Source organism: Eptatretus burgeri, chromosome 11 (genome assembly GCF_056783735.1).
Source record: "Eptatretus burgeri isolate ZD-2024b chromosome 11, Ebu_testis_v1, whole genome shotgun sequence".
NCBI lineage: Eukaryota > Metazoa > Chordata > Myxini > Myxiniformes > Myxinidae > Eptatretus > Eptatretus burgeri.
This window is the reverse complement of record NC_140971.1, coordinates 63,477,831-63,500,454: the sequence shown is the minus strand read 5'-3', so window position 1 is coordinate 63,500,454 and position 22,624 is coordinate 63,477,831. Positions and strand designations below refer to the sequence as shown.

The 22,624-nt window shown below is 43.6% G+C and overlaps 1 protein-coding gene across 1 annotated transcript; it reads right to left on the bottom strand.

Annotated features, from left to right (window-relative positions):
* Window positions 1–18,956: 18,956 nt before the first annotated feature.
* LOC147017233 (zinc finger BED domain-containing protein 5-like) lies at window positions 18,957–19,613 on the bottom strand. The gene has a single exon (XM_085847966.1). It carries the CDS (start codon window positions 19,611–19,613, stop codon window positions 18,957–18,959), a length of 657 nt encoding a protein of 218 aa, XP_085704092.1.
* Between the last annotated feature and the right edge of the window lie 3,011 nt (window positions 19,614–22,624).

Below are 22,624 nucleotides of genomic sequence, written 5' to 3'. Positions count from 1 at the left end.
TGCTCAAGCTAAGGGCATGGAAGCCATTATGAAAGCAGAAGAGGTGGTCTCTATTAAGATTGAACCACTGAAGCTGGTAACTTTCTCCTCACAGAAGAAATCAAAACCATCAAGGAAACAGAGTTTAATCAGGATCTATCAAGATGAGACTGCAACTACACGTGTGCTGTGTTTCTATCGAGATGCCGACCCAGTCACAAGACAGATTGCATTTTCCCATGAGTGGACAGACTATCCATCATCCCTGTTTGAGGTTGATCCACGCTTAGCACAGGGGGTTGTAATGCGCAAAGGCAACGAGTCTGATTTCGTGGCAGTGCTAATTGCTGAAGCTGAGCAGGATGTTGTTTTACAGCTGCCATCATTACCACAGAGTGACCTATACACAGTTTATCTGGTAGACACAATGGCATTTGTAAATAAATACCAAAAAATGGGTGCGAAAACATTTGGTGAACTTCCCCAGCTGTATCTTCGCAAGCAGGTGTATCCTGCAGTTGAAACCTGAAATGTGCAACTGTGTCAACATCATTGGTGATCAGGATGATTTTGATGATAGCCATACTTTGAAGGGTGATGAGCAGCAGAGGAGAAACCAGACAGACCAGGCAAGACAATTCTCACCATCCAAGAGTCTAGAAATTCCGGACTGGAATTTATTCATGAAGAATCCAAGAAATAAAGGAAATCTTCAGAACTTCATTGGCACTTCCCTTTGTGAGAGTCCTGAAGCTATTCCGGATGGAGTGACCATCATTCTTGGTAGTATGATGGAAAACAAAGGTCACACTCTTTCCATCACATCAGCATCAAGTTCAGTTCTGGACTTACCTTGTGAAGAACATGAAGAGGCAGACACAAGGATTATTGCTCATCTTGCGTATTGTGTGGAATATCTTGATCACCATCGAGCTGTTGTGCATGCAACAGATACAGACATAATTATGCTGTGTATATATCACTTCTGCTGCTTGAACACATTGCAAGAACTCTGGATACAACGGCAGAATCAATACCTACCTATTCATGAGCTGGTAGAAGTGTTGAGCAAGAAGTACCAGAAAATCCTCTTGATGTCGCAGCTACACTTCTGTGCACATATGTGTTGTGTGGATGTGACACAGTGAGCTACCCATTCAGAAGGGGAAAAGAAGAGGTCAGGTCAGGTATGGGAGCATGTGCCAGAACAGCGCGTCGCTGCGTCCACTTTCCGCCATAACTCCAGGGGCCTCCGTCTGGCCATCCCCCAGGCAGATGCCAGGCCCATCCCCATCTCCTTGAGATGATGGTCAACCTGCTGCAACCATGAGGCACATGGTCGGCCCACTGGCCTCCCACTCATGAGACTCCCTCGCTGAGAGAATCTGGTGAGCAGGATCAGCGTCAGGAAAACGAGCCACATGTCCATACAGCCGCAGCTGACGCTCACGGACTATGCAGGTAACAAATCTCATCCGAGTCTCTCTCAGCAACCGCTCGTTGGACACAAAATCCGACCAGCGATAGCCAAGGATTCTCCGAAGAGACCTGGTACCAAAGGAATTAAGTCTCCGTCTCAGATCCTTGGTCAAAGTCCAAGTCTCGCACCCATAGAGCAAGACTGGAAGTACCAAGGACCTGAAGACTCAGACTTTCGTCCTCCCGCACAGGTACCGGCAGCGCCACACCCCATGATCCAGTGAATCCATGACTCCCCAGGCCCGACCCAGACGTCTATTGACCTCCGGCTCACAACCTGCGGAGACATGAATATCACTGCCAAGGTAAGTGAATCTCTCCACGACCTCAACATCCTCACCACAAACAGACACAGACAGGACAGCAGCATCCAAGATGTCACCGAAAGCCTGGATCTTAGTTTTGACCCAAGAAATCCGTAATCCCAACGGCTCCGACTCCTCATTCAGCACCTCGAGGGCCCCCAAGAGGATGTCTAAAGTCTCCGCAAAGATGACTGCATCATCTGCAAAATCAAGGTCTGAGATCTTGACATTGCCAAACGATGCACCGCAACTTGATCTCTCCGACATCCTCCCTAGAATCCAGTCCATACAAGTGCTGAAAAGTGTGGGGGCAAGTACACATCCCTGACGAACTCCAGTAACAACTGGAAATAAGTCAGAGATGGTACCACCACACTTCACAGCACTCTCAGTACCAGAGTAGAGTTCAGACATCAGATCGATCAGTTTCGGTGGCACCCCACGAAGACCAAGAATCCTCCAGAGGACATCCCGATTCACTGAATCGAACGCTTTACAGAGATCAACATAGGCTGCAAGCAGCCCCTGCCGAAACTCTCGTCTGTGTTCGGTGAGGACACGAAGTGCAAGGATACGGTCAATCGTTGACCTCTTTGGTGTAAAGCCTGACTGCTCTGGACGCTGGTGCTCAAGCAGATGGTGGCGAACCCTATCAAGAATTATCCGAGCAAAGACCTTGCCCGGCACTGAGAGCAGCGTCACCCCTCGGTAGTTTTTGCAGTCTTGGCGATCACCCTTCCCTTTCCAGAGAGGGACAACAAGGCCCCTCTTCCAGTCAGTTGGGATGATGCCTGTGTTCCTGTGAAAAGAAGAGCGGCACAGGTTTCTCTGGGACTGATAGGAAACCTTCCCCACCTTGTTGATTTTGGAAGAGATAGTGAAATGGCAGCAACAGAATGTGTCATTGATGAGGCAAGAGTATACTGGACTGCTCTGCATGGCCAAAAAGGGTTCAGCTGTTTGGATACCCTCAGGCAGCATATGTTTGTCTCTTCAAAATTAGACCTTAGGTCACTGCCAGCAACAGAAGATGCGTTTTACTTCCTTGTTTTAAGAGCATTGTATCAATTGCTTCTGTATAGACGTGCACATCTCAGTGACCGAGCACTTCCCCCAGCCACAACATTTGGCAGAACCCTTATCAATGGAAAACTGGTCCCAATTCTCATGTCTAAGCCAGCCAAGCCAAACATAGACAAAACGGTGTCTTGCATGTGCAAATTATCCAAATGTCTGAAACGATGTTCATGCAAAAAGGCTGCTGTGCCTTGCTGAGTGACATGCATATGCCTTGGTCAGAGAGGTTCATGTGGTGGAGTTGTTTCAGAGAGTGACTCTTCCTCTGAAGAGGATGTTTCATGTCACAATATTGTGTTAATCCATTTCTAATTTTATCTTCCTTAAAACCATGGCATGTAAAAGTGTGTTCTTGTTCCTGACCCCATTGATAGTCAAGCATTTCTGAGTTACATAAATCTTTTGTTGTTTGACATATAACCTTGTCAATTGAAGGTAGGTTAAATCTACACCAATTGTGATATAGGAAATGAACTCCTCTTTAATATGAGGGGTCATTTGTGTATATAGGTTTAGTGGTTATGATTTTAGGACAATATGAATTACCCCTACCCCCATCCTACATCTTCGCTTTTGCCAACATTTTGTTATCAGAGGGGGCTCGCAAAAGTGTTGACTGTGTTGTTGCGCAAGAGTTTCACCATTGCCAACATTGGTTTTCATATACTCAAAGGGTGTCTCTTTATGAAAATCAACACAAAAATTTTATAGCAGACCGGGCAATTTTTTTTTAATTTTGATCGGTTGGCTCCCGGACTATTTGATAAGATGTACCGTATGGCCATCTAACTTTTAATATCTTACACAGACATTTGAACATAAATGTGTCAAGTATCCGATTGTCCCCTTCATTTATCTTCCAAGCCTCACATCCATGTCATAGTACTGATTTGACAAGTGAGTAAAACAATCTTAATTTAGTTTTCAATGCATAAATGCTTGAGCTCCATAATTGCTTGAGTTTCATGAAGGACACCATAGCTTTACAAATTCTGTTCCTCATATCTTCTTCCCCTCTTCCTTGTTTGTTTGGCGATGGCCCCAAGTTAGGTGTACTTATCGACTTCATTTAGATGCTGGTCTCCAATTTGAATTCTGTTGTTGCTTTTACTATTTATCCTCCAAAGCTCCGTTTTCTTGTTTATTACACTCGCCGAAGGACATGGTATTGTATTTGGGACAGTTTGTTTGTCTGTTTGTCCATACAGAACTCGTGTTTTTCTCCGCAACCGTTTGTTGGATTGAAACAAAGTTTTCATCATCAGAGCGACTACTCAAGTAGAATGGTATATTGATAATTATGACGTCAGAGGTCATATGTGTGGCAGTCATGTTGGAAAAACGGGAAAAATTTGGACCTATGTATGTCTGAAACCGCATGAAGGAAAATATTGAAACTTGGCACACGGCAAGTACTCCTCATGGGGAATAAGTGATTTTTTTCAGCATCTTAAAAAATGGTCCACAGAAAAAACATTTGAAGACGTCATTGGACATGTAATTCGGCAATCATATTGTTAAAAACAAAAAAAAACCTTCAAAATCTTCTTCTCTGAAGTGGCTGGTCATATCAAGGCAAAACGCTAAACGTATGATCGCCTATCCATAAGGAACAAAAGATTCACACAAATGATATCATAAATCACATGGTTTGGCAGCCATATTGGATTTACCCTCAAACCTATAAAAAAAATCTTCTCTGGAACGGCGAGACAGATCGAGGGGAAACTTCACACAAATGTTCTCCAAGTCATGTGTGTACTAGTTTGTTTAGGAATAATTGATAGGTCACATGGTTTGGCAGCCATATTGGATTGAAGAAAAATATTAAATAATGTTTTCTCTGGAACCACTTAATCAATCAAAGTGAAACTTCAAAACTATGATTTTGTACGAATGCAGAATACAAGTTTTAAATCTTAACTTGATCGGATGCATGGTTTGGCAACCAGAATTATTTAATTTTGTTTGAACCGAGTTATTTTTGATTTTTTTGATGTATAATTTTATTTTTGAATAAGGCTCACTTGGCTGTACCTAGATGGGTTTGAGGGTAGAAGAGTAACAGCTGAAATGTGAATCCTATCCAGGTTCCTCCTGATGACTTCCTCTTTGTGTTTATCTTGTTTGGGTTCCTTTGATTATTCCAATGCGGGACTGTATCTATTTGGTCTTCCATTTGATTTGAATTGAATATATTTGAATCCCATTCTAAATTCAATTGAATAAAAAAAAAAACGTCATGGGTCAGGGTCAGGTGTCCAATCAAAGTGGGGTTGCCTAAAAGCAGGACATTTTGGTACCTGATCATCACTGCCAGCAGTTATAAAGTGGCAGTTCTAATTATGTCTTTTTGTTAATTATGTAACACATCAGTACACAAATGCCACAAAAAATACACCACACAAAACTACACAAACAGCACACAAAGGAAGTTCTGGCAAGGGTCTGCAATCTCTGATTGCTCTTTTTCTTGTTTTGAGTCATGTTTTTGATGCAAATTCATTCATGTTACTTTCATTTGCATATGTTAGTAGCATGATGACAAAAGGGCAATATCATTACCAAATTCCAAATCCTCCAGTTTGGTTGTGCAATCTAAACAGTCTGGAACAAGTGTGTGCCCACTCTCAGAAAAGCTAGAAAACAACATCTGTCCAACCTCAAGAATGAACTTTCAAATGTATTTCCCTCCTTTAAAACCTGGTGGTGCCAGGTTGTATCTGTTTCTGGAGTATGTACCCATTACATCCCTTCCCTCTCTTCAAATGTCACCACAGCCAATTCTGCTTGTGAGAAGTCTGAAGGCCTCTATTCTGAGATTGCTACCAAATCTTGTGTCCCCAACCCCTTACTCTCAGTAGCCATCCTTCCTGTTGAACCCATTTGATCCTGGACTCTGTGTCTTTTACACCTGAGAGGGTGTAGATGGTTCTTTCAACCCTCGACTCTGACTCTGCAACTGGACCGGACAGCATCAGCTAATGTGTGATAAAAACTTGCGCTGTGCTTTTTCACATCATTCTGTGCCTTTTTCACCCAATCATTTGAACTAGGTCATCTTCCATCTGCTGGGAAATCCGGCAATATTACTGCACTACATAATAGGTGCAAAACCTGATCTCCTAAACTACAGACCGATTAGCTTACTTCCAATTCTCAGCAAGGTCATGTAATCCATCATCGCAGTTGTTATAAAATCCTTCCTTTTCTCGAAAAACCTCATCTCAGATCACCAATTTGGTTTCAGACCAAGTAACTCCACATTGAAAATGCCTTTTCTACACAACAACAATGGATAGAGGCCCTCAATGTCAGACATGAGATCAGGGCTGTCTCTCTGGACACATCTCGTGCATTTGATAGTCTGGCATCCTACCTTGCTCTCCAAACTCTCTGCCAAATGGCTTCAAAAGCCAACTCCACACATTGCTTACTGACTTTCTCTACTCTTGTTGCTAACACGTGGCACTGAACATTTCATCTCCTCTCCCTGTCAAGGTTGGAGTGCCCCAAAGCAGTGTTCTGGGCCCAGTCCTATTTCTAATCTTCATCAATGATCTTTCTGACTCCCTGGAAAATCCTATTTATCTATTTGCTCATCACTCCACTCTCTGCCATGAGTCCATGACATTTCTCATCCTTCACACAGGCATGCTGCAGCCTCTTCCCTCTCTTCAGACATTGAAAAAAAAAATCACAAACTTGTTAAGCACTTGGAATATGTCTTTCAATCCTGACAAATCTCTCACTGTCACTATCTCTCTCAAAAAGGACTGTCTGGCAAACCATCCTATCTACTTTCTCAGCAATCCACTTGAGGACATCCAGTCATTCAAACTCCTGGGTCTCATTATCAGTCATGATCTTTCTTGGGCAAATCACATTTCAAAGTTGGCCTCCAAAGCCAGTCACTGACTGGGCATCCTCAATCATACAAAGTCCTTCCTTGGCACACCTGAACTCCTACCCACCTCCAAAGCCTTCATGCACAGATTGATGGAGTATTGCTCTCTCCTCTGGGCTGGCTCCCTTGCCTCACATTTTGCTCAGCTTGAAGCCATGGGAACCAAGGCCTTCAATATCATTGGAATCTCCTGCAATGAAGCCGAGTCTGTGGGTCTATCACTTCGCCATCACAGACAGGTCAATGGTCTCTTTTTTTTCTCCTGCCGGCCTCCTCTCTGGTCTTACTCTCTCTCTCTCTCTCTCTCTCTCTCTCTCTCTCTCTCTCTCTCTCTCTCTCTCTCTCTCTCTCTCTCTCTCTCTCTCTCTCTCTCTCTCTCTGTCTCTCTGTCTCTCTCTCTCTCTCTCTCTCTCTCTCTCTCTCTCTCTCTATGCTCTTTCTGTGCTTTGGCCCCTCCAGGTTTCTACAGGGCTTACACTCACATGGCCCACCATCAGCCCCCTTCTTGTGAAACGATCTAAATCCAGAATCACTGCTTGCCTCCACTGTTTTGTTTCTCTTTTTCCCACCTGTGGAATGAACTTCCACATTCTCTACAATCTCATTCTTCCCTGCTGGTCTTCAAGACAGCTTTTCACCACCATCTCAGATCATCACCAATCCAAAACCATTATATTTTCTACCCTCGTTAACCCCACCCAAATCCCTCCTCCTTCCAATTTTCCTTCCTTGGAGTTTCCTTCTGTGTCCATCTTGTCCACCCCGTGCCTGAGTGGTTTGCATCATTTTTGTCTGTTACGTCCTGATTTGTTCAGTACACTAGTTCTTCCACAAGCCTCGACTATGTATGCAAAATTATATTTAATAGATGTAGTCAAGGTCCAATATTAAGTTATCTATCGACGTACTCATATCCAACACACGTATCTACTGCCAGTTGCATATCACAGCATGCAATTAATAGACATATTCACATAGTTCAACAAAGGCTTCATCTCGATGGGGGTTCACCGTCTATCCACGATTTTTGGTTTTATATACAGTACTAACAGAGTACCCACCCTGTGGGTTGGTTGTGCTTGCGTATTACTTGCTAAAAAAAAGTATATTCTGTGTTTTGCAAGAAGACTATAGATGTTTGTGTGGTGAGGACCAAAAAGGTTCTAGATGGTCTGCAGGTCTAAAGGGTACATTCCAGTGGTATTTAAGGTCTAAGGGGTTGAAAGAGTCAAACCTCGCAAGCATGTAAAAAGGGTCTCAAAAGGTCTAAGTGGTCTAAAATTCTAAATGGTCAAGGGTCCAAACTGTCTCATGTCTGAAGGGAGTTGGGGGTCTAAACGTTTATATGGTCTGTCTAAGAGGTCTAAGTGGTCTAAAGGGGGTAAAGCGACTTAAGGAGCAGAAAGTTCTAAAGCATCTGTGGAGTCTTCAGGTGCTCAGGGTCAAAAGGGTGTAAAAGGTCAAAAGGCTGAAGGGGTCTGAAATGTTGAAAGGGTATTAAAGGTAAAAGGGTTTTTAGGGGTCTATAGGGGTCTTGGGGGTCATTCAGGGTCTTAAAGCTCTAAATGGTATTCAGGTCCTTAGGGGTCTTAGGGTCTTAAGGGGTCCTCAGGGTGTCAAGGGGTCTCAATATATAGAGGTGTTAAAGGGATCTAAAGCATGTAAATGTCTAACATGGTTTGAAAGCTCAGGGTCTTAAAGGGTTTTCAAATGTCTAAGCGTTCTCAGCAGTCTGAAGGGTCAAAAGGTTTGAAATGTCAATTTTGTAACAGAATAAGAAAAGTTAATTGAAAATGTTGTTAAGTAGATACTGTGCAAGAGTTAATCTTAAAATTAAATAAGTATACACTGTGAAAAAGGCAGTCAGCAAGCTGCATGCTGTCAGGCTGTGCAGAGTAAAGGAATGTCAGGGTTACGGTTGCTGATAAGAGGAAGTAGGTGGAGGAGAATTTCCAGTGGCTGGACAAATCACTCTGGACAAAGCTGTGATAAGGCTAAAGTGTCTGAATAATATCACAGCTGTGCTCCCACATGAAAGAAAAGCAGACTAGAGGAAAGAGTTATTGTGGAACACATTTATCCAGACCATGTACAAGTTCAGGAATTGACAACGAAATGCAGACTTCTCGATGCCAGGTCTCTGAGTGATATTGTGTGAAAAACATGAAAGAATGGGCAAAGAGCCTTGCAAATCAGGAGGAGGACACGATGTGACCAGTGTGAGAAGGAACAGCTGCGTGTGCTGCATGTCTTGCGGCTGATTTCATTTTAAAACCGGGCTCAAACAGCAAAGAGGGTATTGAGAGTGTTGCTTGTGAATCACATCTGATTTAGCAATTTCAGTGCCCTGACTTAAGAACTAGCTTCAGCCCTGAGGATGCTGGTCAATATTATCTGCTGGCCGGTTGGTACTCGATGAATCTACTGCCTTTCTGGTGTCTCAGAGACAACATCCAAGCTGGCATTTCCTCTCTGGTCACAGAGAGCCTGTGTCCTCTATCCTCACTCTTCAGCAGTGGGTCTGTGTTGCGGTCCTTAAAAGCAAGTGAACATGCAAATTCCGGATATTCACGGGTAAACTGGGAAACTTGTCAAGGTACATGTTGGCTGACCATTATAATGCTAGGGTACACATCAGTATCATTTTGTGTAAAAATATTTATGGTGCACAGGAACTTATTTTTGTTAGTAGAGTATTTTTTTTTCATTAGTTTGAAACCTTTCTGAGAACAGAAAATGGGCTTACCTTGTGTAGGCTTTCATGGTTGCTCTAGGCAGCTTTATTCGGCTGTAAGAGCATGGGAGGAGTCGATTTATTTATATAATCATAGCCACTTTGGCAGAGATTTCCAACCATTATAGAGAAAAGCCTTTATAATTTAACAGATCATTTATTATACAAAAACACATATATGTGGAAAGAAGAGCTTGTCTCAAGAGTCCAAGCAGATCTCTGCCTTTGAGCCAAAATACATGGCCTTTTATACATTTGGAAATCGGGAAGGATCAAAACATCACAAGGTACTTGGCCAATCAGACTACAAGAAAGTTTTGTTTGCACACGAGTTCCTTAAAACAAAGAGAAAACAATCTTGTGCATAATTAAGCAGATTGTATTGTGAAAGAATGCGTGTCTTCCTTCAGCGCGTTTATGCACAGTAAACCTTCATTTAGTTTATACAGCAATAAGCATTTATCTCAGCATGAAGGTGGAGCATCTGGTTTGCACAGCTTTTGCAGAACAATTTTGAGGTCAATGTCCTCTGCAGTTCAATAACACTCCTGTTGATAAGAGGACAATGGGAAGACAGAGTTCGTATTTGTACAACTTTGCAATTGAATGGGAGGCCAGAGTTAATGAGACTCATGCCTCTGGGGACCAGACTATCTGGTGTCACCAAAGTAATTCTCTCCAATTTGCCAACCAAGTGGAAAATATAAAATTATATTTTTACTGCTGGCCGATTGGTACTCTATAAGCATTGATACTGTTACTCGTCGAGTGTGGGCCCGCATGGAGGAGTGGCTGGGATTTCCTGGCAGGGGCCAAGGCCCCACCCGAGAAAGGTGGGCCGTAGGACCTGTCCAATCAGAGGCGGACAGCGAGGTGTGTTCACCAAGGTCCCTCCCTACTGAGGGAGGTCCATAAATTCCCGAGCACTCTCTGAGGTGTGTGGTCTTTTTGAGGTCTTGGAGGGTCTTTTGGGGGTCTTGGAGGGTCTTTTTTGTGTCTTGGAGTCTTTTAAAAGTTGTTTTGAAGAGTTTTTGGTGGTTGTCGAGACGGAGAATGTGTTTCTGCTGGCCCTTTACGAGGAAGGGAAGAGTGACCCCGACCCCCTCCGTGGATCCCGGCCATTCACCACCCGAGCTCCACCACAAACCTAGAGTCCCACACGTGCAACTGGGGACCAAACCAGCGGCCATTGTTAGGTGCCGCATCGCGGAGCACGTCCTTCCTCCGACGGTCAGGTACACCACTGAACTCTGGCCCCCAGCTTGTCTCTATCCACGGCTGTGAGGGTCCAATAAAGACTCTGGGTTTCTTTTCAATTTGTGTGTGTGTCTGCGTGTGGGCCCATCTTTAAGTAGAACTGAATAAGTGTTTTTGGATCATTGTAAATACTACTTGCATATTAGCTTTAAGTCTTGCTTTGTGTCTTTATTTACTGAAAATAAAACTTGTTGGAAATGCCCCCAGTTCGTTTCCGTCCATTCTTGCATTGGTCTAGCATGGTTCGGATCTAAGTTTAGCCGGGTTTTTATACCCGATAATCCGTTCATTCCAGCCGGCACGGCTTTGGCAGTTTCCGCTCGGCCGCACCCGAACCGGAGTTGGTAGTCGGTAGTTGGAACTCTACCGCAGTTGGTTGAGTGACCCAGTTCGAGCAAGACATGCCGAGGGCGTGGTTTCCCCGGTAGTCAAAATCTCGTAGTTATTTAGGTAACTTGGTTATAGACAAATAGACCCTATGCTACGCGGTTGAAATATTGGTGACCACGGTCGGTTAAACGACCCACTGGCTCGCGGAGTTATCCGAGTGACGGCCTACAATTCCGGGGAGTTTGGTGGGAGATGACGCAAACCTCCCCCACCTAGTGGTCGTTCTCGCCACCGACCCCGGCCCACAACAATACTATATCTATTTATTTATAAAACAACCCAGTACGCAATGATTTATCAAGTATTTTTTAGAGTAACAAACGTAACAGATGGGTACATATTTCCTTGAACTAAACATGGATTAACAAGATGCCTTACCAAGCCCAGATGCACTTGGGCCAGTATGTGGATTATATATTCGTTATTATTATGTTGGTTATAATTATACTCATATGGTTTGAAAGTCATCTGGTTTTAAATATTGGCTTTGAATGTACAGTGATGGTATTGAACATTTTATTGGTGCACTCAGGAGAGCGCATTTCTCAACAATGAGAAATGCAATTAATCAATGATCCTCAGGTTTGAAATGGGACAGGTATATCACAATGAGAATTAACGAAACCACGGTATCGTGAACATTTACTCGTGGCCTGTCAGTATTAACTCTAATTTAATGAGCTCTGACCTTGTCATTGTGAGAGATCTGATAAGCATAATTATCGTGCAGACAATTGAAGTCTATCTCAAATCTATCATTGCCTTTGCAGATGATGTTTCCTGGCGAACCATTCCTTTTGTGGTGATAAAGTGACCAATACATTACAACAGATTTTATACTTCCATATTGTTTAAAATCAAAAATAGAGAAAAGAGTACATAATTTGTGGACAAAGAACACATCTCAATGTGAAGAGTATTTGTTTCAGTGTGATTAACACAGAAACACCAGTGCTTTGCAATTGTCATGTGATCCATCGAGCTTTCTTTTACCAAAATATCCACTCATATTTCACAAGATGGAATTAATTATTTTTACTTCCACACCACCTGGGTTTAATTGATTCGGTGAGAGCTGATTGATTATTCCCTCCATTCACAGGTGAGAGATGTAGGTGGGTCTTTCTTTATCATTTGTATGTTGACTGCTTTCAACATTTGCATTTGGTACATGCTTGGGATCCTCATTGGAATGCACTGCTGACTGCACGATCGCTGATGTTGAACCAAAAAGCGATGAAACTGGTCCGGTAGCTGAGGGGATGTGTAGCTTTTATTTGGGATTTTCATGTGTGTACTATTTGTGAATGTCTTTAAAGCTGTGGAGCAACTCTGGGAAGTGTTTGTAAGAGTAAAGGCATTACCTTGGTAGCCTTTCATGGTTGCTTTATGCAGCTTTCTTCAGCTGCAAGAGCATGGGAGGAATCGATTTATTTATATAATTTGAGCCACCTGGGTTTAATTGATTATTCCCTTCATTCATTCGTGAGAGATGAGTTATTCTTTGTTCTTCATATATATATACATATATATATATATATATATATATATACATATATACATATACATATATATACATATACATATATATACATATACATATATATATATATATATATATGTATATATATATGTATATATATATATATATATATATGTATATATGTATATATATATATATACATATATACATATATATATACATATACATATACATATACATATACATACATATACATATACATATATATACATATACATATATATACATATACATATACATATACATATATATATATATATATATATATATATATATATATATATATATATATATATATATATATATATATATATATATATACATACATACATATACATACATACACATAAATATATATGGAAAATCGGTCATTTCAATTAACAGTTGGTGTTAGTGATTCAGACCTGACAAACTGCGTTCTATGGACAGAAAGAAAAGGTCGATACATTTTATGACCAATACAAGTTTGAGTTGAAAAAAATGTATGTCACAATTAGTGATGACATTTTAGTCGCCACCTTAAAGGATTGGCAAAGTAAAGAGATAATTTAATTGATGAATAAGTGGGAGGTGTTTTAAAATAAAGGAGAAAATGTATATAAAGGCGTTGGATTTGGAAAGATGAGGAAGGGTTAGCAGATGAACGTGTGCAAGGCCCGATAAGGCACAGTATTACTTACGACAATGAGGGTAACAACTGATGAGAGGTGGTATAAAACTGAAAGGCCACCAACATGTTTGTGGTGAGAAAGCAGCAATCCCTTTCACTTGACTTCATGCTGAATAATGCCAATCATGCTCAGAACCTCAGCCTCCACAATATTCATGAGTGAGAGGTGAGATGTGGGATCCTCAGCCAAAAAAGAACAAGAATAGCTTGGTGTCGTCTCATATATCTGTCTACATGTGTGCGTGATTTGCGTCGCAGCTCACCCAAGAGCCTTAGAGCCTGGGAATACATAAATAAATAAATAATACAGCATTATATTTCATGCGCATAACAAATTGGTTTTGAGAGATTGAGAGGGAGAGAGAGAAGATGCAAGACCAAACCAAAAAAAAACAGGCAATGGCCTAATATAAAGACCAACAGCACATCCATGTGAAGAACCCGTAAGCTGGCTGTCCCATCTGCTAGCATTTATTGGTTGACCTCAAAATCCCATGGAACATTTTGAAAAAGTTGTCCTATGTGTATCAGTACTATTGTCAAACTCTCAACTCCTGCCCTGATCGATATGGCACTCTGTACTGGCAGTACTGGTGCATCCTCAGAAATTATGCAACCAGCAGCCAGGTGCTGCATATGAATGAAAGCCCTTGCTCAAGCTTGTCTAAAAACTGAATTGAACTTTGACCTCTGTAATGACAAACCACAGTCTCCAACCTATAAAGCATTGAGCATCGACACCATTCAAAATGAAACCAGAGGTAAATGGGCAGTGTTGGTGCACAAATGCTTGGCTAACTCCCTACGCTTCTCCTGTATAAGTAATTAGGTTATATGTTGTCTCAGCTCCTTAATGCTCCTTTCATGTTCACCAATGCCTCTGGTAGATGGGTGGTTGAGTTTCCATAATGTCGGTTGATTGGATGCTTAGAAACCTTGATTGCGCAAGATGGCTTTTCATGAATGCGTGGGTGTTTCTAACAAAGGCGAATTGCTAGTATGGAAAGCAAATGCCTTTTTATCATTCACAAAAAAGGCATTTATGTGCAAAGCCATTTGATGAGTCTCTCCATGTGTTTTCGATAGAAATAACCGAAGCAAATATATTATCCTGTCCTAATATATTTGCTTGGAATCCCCAATAATTGCGGTGGTTGAAAAAGGCTTGAAATGAGTCAATAATTTCTGCCAAAATGGCTTTGAAATATAGAAAAGGCTTGATAAATATAGCTGACTCAGACCTACCTAGAAAATTTGAGAAATTAATTATGAACGGTTGTTTGTCGCTCATGCTGATTCTATTAAAAAAGAAATACAAAGTTCATCATGGAGGCATTTTCAGCCAAAAGTTGAGCAAAATTGTTAGCAGTGAAGTTGCAGTGGGTCGGGTCAGGTCAGGTATGAGAGCATGAGCAAGAGCAGCGGATCGCTGCGTACACTTTCCACTGGTACTCCAGGGACCTCCGTCTAGCCACCCCCCAGGCAGATGCCAGGCCGATTCCCATCTCCTTGAGATGCTGATCAACCTACTGCAACCACGAGGCACATGGTCGGCCCATTGGCCTCCTCCACTCACGAGACTCCCTCGCTAGGAGAATCCAGTGAGCAGGATCAGCGTCAGGAAAACGAGCCACATGTCCATACAGCCGCAACTGACGCTCACGGACTATGCAGGTAACAAATCTCATCCGAGTCTCTCACAGCAACCGCTCGTTGGACACAAAATCCGACCAGCGATATCCAAGGATTCTCCGAAGAGACCTGGTACCAAAGGAATTAAGTCTCCGTCTCAGATCCTTGGTCAGAGTCCAAGTCTCGCATCCATAGAGCAAGACTGGAAGCACCAAGGACCTGAAGACTCGGACTTTCGTCCTCCCGCACAGGTACCGGCAGCACCACAGCCCATGAACTAGTGAATCCATGACTCCCCAGGCCCGACCCAGACGCCTGTTGATCTCTGACTCACAGCCAGCAGAGACAGGAACATTACTGCCAAGGCAAGTGAATCTCTCCACGACCTCAACATCCTCACCACAAACAGACACAGACAGAACAGCAGCATCCAAGATGTCATTGAAAGCCTGGATCTTAGTTTTGACCCAGGAAACCCATAATGCCAGCTGCTCCGACTCCTCATTCAACACCTCAGGGGCCTCCAAAAGGATATCTAAAGTCTCTGTAAAGTTGACTGCATCAGTTGCGATATCAAGGTCAGAGATCTTGACATTCCCAAATGATGCACCACTGCTTGTCTCTCCAACATCCTCCCCACAATCCAGTCCATACAAGTGCTGAAAAGTGTTGGGGCCAGAACACACCCCTGATGAACTCCAGTAACAACTGAAAATAAGTCAGAGATGGTACCACCTCATCTCACAGCACTCTCAGTACCAGATTAGAGTTCAGACATCAGATCGATCAGTTTTGGTGGCACCCCACGAAGACCAAGAATCCTCCAGAAGGCAACCCAATGCACTGATTCAAATGCTTTACAGAGATCAACATAGGCTGCAAGCAGCCCCTGCCGAAACTCTCATCTGCATTCAGTGAGGACCCGAAGAGCAAGGATACGGCCAATCGTTGACCTCTTTGGTGTAAAGCCTGACTGCTCTGGACGCTGGTGCTTAAGCAGATGGTGGCGAACCCTATCAATAATTATCCGAGCAAAGACCTTGCCTGGCACTAAGAGCAGCGTCATCCCTCGGTAGTTGTTGCAGTCTTGGCGATCACCCTTCCCTTTCCAGAGAGGGACATCAAGGCCCCTTTCCAGTCAGTTGGGATGATGCCTGTGTTCCAGACAGGGCACAGAATTGCATGCAACAACACGAGTGCAGCATTTCCACCAGCCTTGAGAAGTTCAGCAGGATGAGAATCACTTGACCACAAGTGATGCTCGACCCCCTCAAAGATTCCTCACACATGGGCCTCCTTGTCCACCCTTAGCGCACGTACAGTTTTATGCCTCAGCTCCCTGAACAGCTCAGCTCTGCCATTCAGCTTGGCCCTGCGACTCTGGTCAATGGTATCCACCGTCCCTTGAGAGACAAAATTCTTCTTTGCCCTTCGGTGTGTTCCAAGACATCCACTGTCAACATCAAGGATAGTGGTGTTGAAGGCACTCCACAACTCTTCAGGATCTCCCAAAGCACCCAGACCCCCAAATCTCCACTCAGTTTGTTCACAAACACCTCCGCCACCTTCTTATCCTTGAGCTTGCCAACATCCAGCCAAGTCTGGGATGGTACCATTCTCCTGGATTTAAGGTGCAACTTAAGAATTGCTATGACAAGCCGGTGGTCAGTATTGAGGAACTGAGCACTCTGGTAGACCCTGCAGTTCTGGATCATCCTCCAGCAACCATCGACGAGCACATGGTCAATCTGCTTTGCCACACAGCCAGTGTTGGAATACCAAGTTCAGCGATTAGCTTGTGGGTGCTGAAACCATGAGCCAGCCACCCAAACCACTCAAGGCTCACAGTTCCAGACCCATGGGGACCAACACACGTCTCATAACCATCCCTATCAGTTCCAGTCGATGCATTGAAATCCCCCAAGACTGGAAGAGTATCTCGCCTGGGGCACTGATCAACCACACACTCGAGCGTGGAATAGAATGCCTCCTTCGTGGTAAGATCACTTGTCTCAGTCGGACCATATACAGAGACCAGGGAAATGACACCCAAGGAGTGACGAATCCTTTGTCTCATAATATGCTCGTTGACCGGTATTACGGCAATTATCATTGGAGTCAGCTTATTGGACACAGCTACAGTAACTCCTTGGGCATGGTATCCATCAGAGCAACCAGACCAATAGTAGTTGTAATCAGCCGCCATGATCTCGTCGCAATCCGGTCTCCGAACCTCAGAGATTGCTGCAATACCGATGTCCAAACGCTTGAGCTCAAATGATGACAGAGACAGGTGATCATCATCTCTTAGGGATAGGACATTCCAGGTACCCACCCAAAGGGACTGCCTCAGGTTAACCCAAGGAGACCGCCATCTGTTGGACGACACCTGAGCACCACTCCGCCACACTCTCCTGCAATCTGACCCGGGAATGTTACCCCATTGTTTCCATCCTATGATCAAAGATTGGTGGTCCCAAAGGCTTTGCCCCAATCCCATCATCCAGTGAGCTGCCCTGTGAAGGGAAGCTACACAGTAGGTACTCCCACAGAGTGGGTTTTCAGATATTTTTTATGCTTCAAGAATGTTTTGCGCAATGAAGGGTTTTACGGTGGCCAGAGTGCAAATCCTGTCACCAACCTCCTAATAAGAAGTAACTAAACTGTGGGAGGACGTCCACAGACACAGTTGGGCACTAGATATGGATGGCCGTTGGCTCACAAGGAGCTCCTCCGCCCTTTGACAGGTTTTTGTTTTTAATCCTGCTGGGTGTCCATATCCAAACACCCTCCTCACCAGGAAATCTGGTGGGGGAGACGGTTTCGTTGCCGACAACCCGACCATGGAACAGGTTTGTAGCAAGTCACAGATCTAATTTGGTCTGACCTGACAATATGGGTGAGGCAGCCATATTACAACCTCGGTTAACATGTTGGAGACACCAATGAATGACATCATATCACCAAGGTTTTCTGGAGTGACTGAGCATTCATGGCCAATAGGGTATAGCTTGACACCAGATCCATCTCAGGATAGTGATTGTCTACAGACGGGTGACCACACTCGGTGGCATAATGGTTAGAGCAGTGGTCTCCAACAAATTTCGACACAAGATGACTTTTAGAATCTAAATACAACACAAGATCAGACCAAGCCTTAAAAATTCTACTTTACTAAAGAAAACCAAAAATGTACACGATGCATAACACTCACCTATTCTTAATATGATACCTGTTGCTGCACATTATCTGTGAGTCCTTTGAAGTCTGTGTCCTAGTTTGAGATGGCCAGTCTCATGCAGTCCATCAGATGAGCATCTGTTAGACATGTGCAATACTTGGACTTGATGATTTTAATTGGGGTAAAAACCATCTCACAGAGGGATGTGGAACTAAAGTAGGCCTTTATCTTGAGTGCACAGGTTGTTTTAAGAAGGTACTTTTCTCTGTTTACAAGTCCCCAAAAGTCTGTCTCTTGCCAAAACTTTCATCTCTGTCATGTTGCATGGTGGTTATCTCCATGTCAAGTCCATTGCTTTCTTCATACACCTGCTGAAATATTGCTGTCAGTTTTCCAATGTCCACATGAAAAGAAATATTTGAGACAAACAATGATTTGTTCCATCTTGTCTACCTCCTGAAACCGTCTGTTGAATTCCTTTTCCAATCTGTTTCGGTTGTTGCAGAAATTTTTGGGATGGAACCCTTTCTCTTTGACATTTTGTAGGATTTTCTCCAGATTTGGGAAGTGCTCTGTCATGTTGCTCTTTAACTGGGTGGACCACTGGCCCGGTTTCATCTTGAACACATTCACTGCAATGATCATGTGTGACGAGTCTGTGTCCCTTCCCTGCAGTTCACGATTCAACTTGTTCTCGTTAAATTTTGCCCTTACGTCTGCAAGATACCTCAAGTCTAACAACCATGCATTATCTGACAGCTTGCTGTGCACTGCATTTCTTGATTCAAGAAAGGTGACAATTTCAGGGTTCAGATCGAACTAAAAGTCTCTGGAGGACTTTTCTTTGACTTAACCACCTCACATCTCCATGAAGAATTAGTTCACTTTTGGTGGCATCAAGCTCAATGAGTAACAATTTGAATGAGCGATGTTGCAGAGCTCTGGCATGAATTGAGTTGACGATATTGACAACAATTGTCATTGCATGAGAAAAGTCAATAACCGTGCTCACGAGCACTTGTTGGTGGATAGCACAGTGGTAATTGACAAAGGAGGGGAATTCAGGATCCTTAGTCTCATAATCCTTAGTTTCCAATCTGCAAAGTGCAACAAAGCCTCCATTGACACCGAACATTGCCAGTGCACCATCGATTGTGATTGAAACCAGTTTCTTGATCGCAATGTTTTTCTCAGTCACATACCTTTTGAATTTGTTGTGGACATCCTCGCCTCTTGTCCTTTCTTTGGGTGGCAAAAGAGTAAGAATGTCCTCCTCTGTTTTTGAGTCTGAATACCATGCGAAAAAAACTATCAACTCAGCCGTATCCATCATCTCTACTGATTCGTCAAACTGCAGTGAGAAACATTCACAGTCTGATAAGTCTTGGTGTATTTGCTGAGACACGTCCTCGGACAACGATTCCACCCTTTTGGCTACTGTTGAAGTGCTGAGCGGCATGCCTTTGATGGCTGTCGTAATTTAATCTGCGTTTTAAAAGTCTTTGAACAAGATGTCAGCAGCAACCGTCATGGCCTCCTTGATAACTTCGCCATCATTGAATGGTTTCTTACGTTTTGCCAGCAGATGGCTAATGCGAAAAGACGCCTCTGTGCTAGCCTTGACTTTCGCCACAAATTTTGGAAAGAGTGGCTATTGAGCTTTCAAAATTATTTTTAACTCTCCAACTTTCTTCGTCTGAATTGCATTGTTTAAAGGAAAATTTTCTGGAAATTTTGCATGCATTGTCTTATGATGCCATTCCAAATTACCTATTTTACTCAATGTTCTGCTCTGGTGACAAATGATAGATGTTCTTGTGTTGGATAGTTGTAAAAAGAAATTCACTTTTCCATTCCTGGTGGAAATTGTTGGTTTTTCCCTCATCTTGGACGGACCTGGCTCCTCACTCGTCATTTTGGCTTTAGGAAATAAATCTTAGAAACAAGAAAAAATGAAAAATCCCAGCTTATTCCATGTTTTGGGGAATTGACAACAGGTAATGAGCAACTGACAACTGCACGGTGGGCACAGCAGTACAGTGACTGCGTCACATATGGATAATTGACTTGTTTAAACACAAATCATTTCTGATTAGTCTGTGCACCGACATTTAGCTCTTTTATTTTAAACTCTCCAGCAGCCTGTATTTGCAACTCACAGCAACCACAGTTTTAAATACAACAACCGTACAGAATCTCAGCTTTTTCCAATCTCTCACTGTATAGAAAAAAAATGTAAATTTTTTTATTTTTTTAAGATCGACTGTTCAAGACTCTGGGATTGATCTATCAATCGTGATCGATTGGTTGGAGACCACTGGGTTTGAGCATCTGCTCTGAATTCAGGAAGTCAGTGGTTCAAACCCTGTCTGAGTCATACTAAAGACTCTTCCTTGGTATGATGTGGCCAGGGTTTGAACCACTGACTGTGCTGCTTCCTTGCTTGATTCTCAACATTTAAAAGGATAGAGCACAAAGAACGCTGGGAAGGCAATGGCAAACTACCCAGTATAACCCTCATCCTGGGAACCCTCAAATAACCAACATCAACTCATCCTGGGAATTCTTTCAAAGAAACTTGCTCTCCCTCATGCACAGATTTATCCCCTCTTTTCTTCAATTGTCCTACCCTTCCTCCCACCCTTGGTTCACTGAAGCTTGTGGTGAGGCAGTTGTCATGAAACAACTTGCCTTTGCTTCATCCCAACTGCGGGTAATCTCAGTTCCTTCCATAAAGCTCGGAACAAGTGTGTATCTATCCTCAGGAGAGCCAGAAAACAACATCTTTCTAAGCTCAAGTCTGAACTTTCAAACCTCTCTCCCTCCTCAAAATCCTGGTGGCATCTAATTAAATCTGTTTCTGGTGTATGTTCCCCATCCATCCCCTCCCTTACCTCAAACGGCAGCACTGCTGATACCGCACATGAAAAGGCTTAATGCCTAAACTCGGTGTTTGCAGCTAAATCTTGTGTCCAAAACCCATCGCTTTCTCTACCCACCTTACCCAGTCGCACCCAACTGTCCCTGGACTCTGTGTCCTTTTCTCCAAACAAGGTGGAGAGCTTGCTGTCAAATCTCGACTCAGATTCTGCAACCGGTCCAGACAGCATCAGCCCACGTGTCTGAAAAACCTGATCTTCTGCTCTTGCTCACCCTCTCTCTGTTCCATTCACCCTCTCATTTGCTCAAGGTCATCTGCCATCTGCTTGAAAATCAGCAAACATTACTGCCCTGCATAAAAAGGAGCAAAAACAGATCCCTGCAACTACAGACCAATCAGCCTTCTCCCAATCATCAGCAAGGTTATGGAATCCATCATCGCTTCAGACATTAAATCCTTCCTCTTCTCCAATGGCTTGATTTCCGATCATCAATTTGGTTTCAGACCAGGTCACTCTGCCCTGGATATGTTGCTTCTGCTCTCCCAACAATGGATGGAGGTCCTCAATTCCAGACATGAAATCCGAGCCACATCCCAGGACATATCACATGCTTTTGATATGGTCTGGCACCCTGCCCTGCTCACCAAACTCTCTTCCTATGGTATCCAAGGCCATCTACACTCATGGCTCGCAGACTTCCTCTCCTGTCGCAGTCAACGTGTGGCCCTAAATGGATTTCTTTCATCCTCTCTTCCTGTCCAGGCTGGAGTTCCTCAAGGTAGCGTTCTGGGCCCTGTTCTTTTTCTGGTTTTCATCAATGATCTCTCAGACTCTGCAAAATCCTCTCTATCTCTTTGCTGATGACTCCACCCTCTGCCATACCATATGATATGTCATCCCTCAGACTGGCAAGCAGCAGCTTCTTCGCACACTGCAGATCTGGATAAAATCACAAACTGGTCCAACACGTGGAACATGTCTTTCAATTCGGACAAATCTCACACTCTCGCTATGTCTCTCTGAAAGGACCGTTTAGAAAGCCCCCCCCCCGTCCACTTTCTCAACAATCCTCTGGAAGAAGTCCTTTCTTTGAAGCTTCTGCGTCTCACTATCTGCCATGACCTTTCCTGGGAAAGCCACATTTCAAACCTCGCCTCTAAAGCCAGTCGCCGACTGGGAATCCTCCGTCGTGCAAAGTCCTTCCTCGGCCCACATGAGCTCCTGACCACTTACAAAGCTTTTGTCCGCAGCCTGATGGAGTACTGCTCTCCCCTCCGGGCTCCCACCTTTCTCGGCTTCATGCTGTCGAAACTAAGGCATTTCTGATCATTGGCATCTCCCGCAATGAGGCTGAGTCTTTGGGCCTCTCACTCTTTCACTGCAGGCTGCTTGGTGGTCTTTCTGTCTTCTACCGGCCCCTCTCCAGCTTCACCCCCCCCCCGCCGCTTTCTCTCTGCGATTTGCCCCCACCACATTTCCGCAGGGCGCTCAAGGTCCGCCAACAACCCCCTTCTGGTAAAACTACCAAAATCACGAATCACTGCTCACCTTCACTCTTTCATTCCTCTTTTTTCCCGCCTTTGGAATG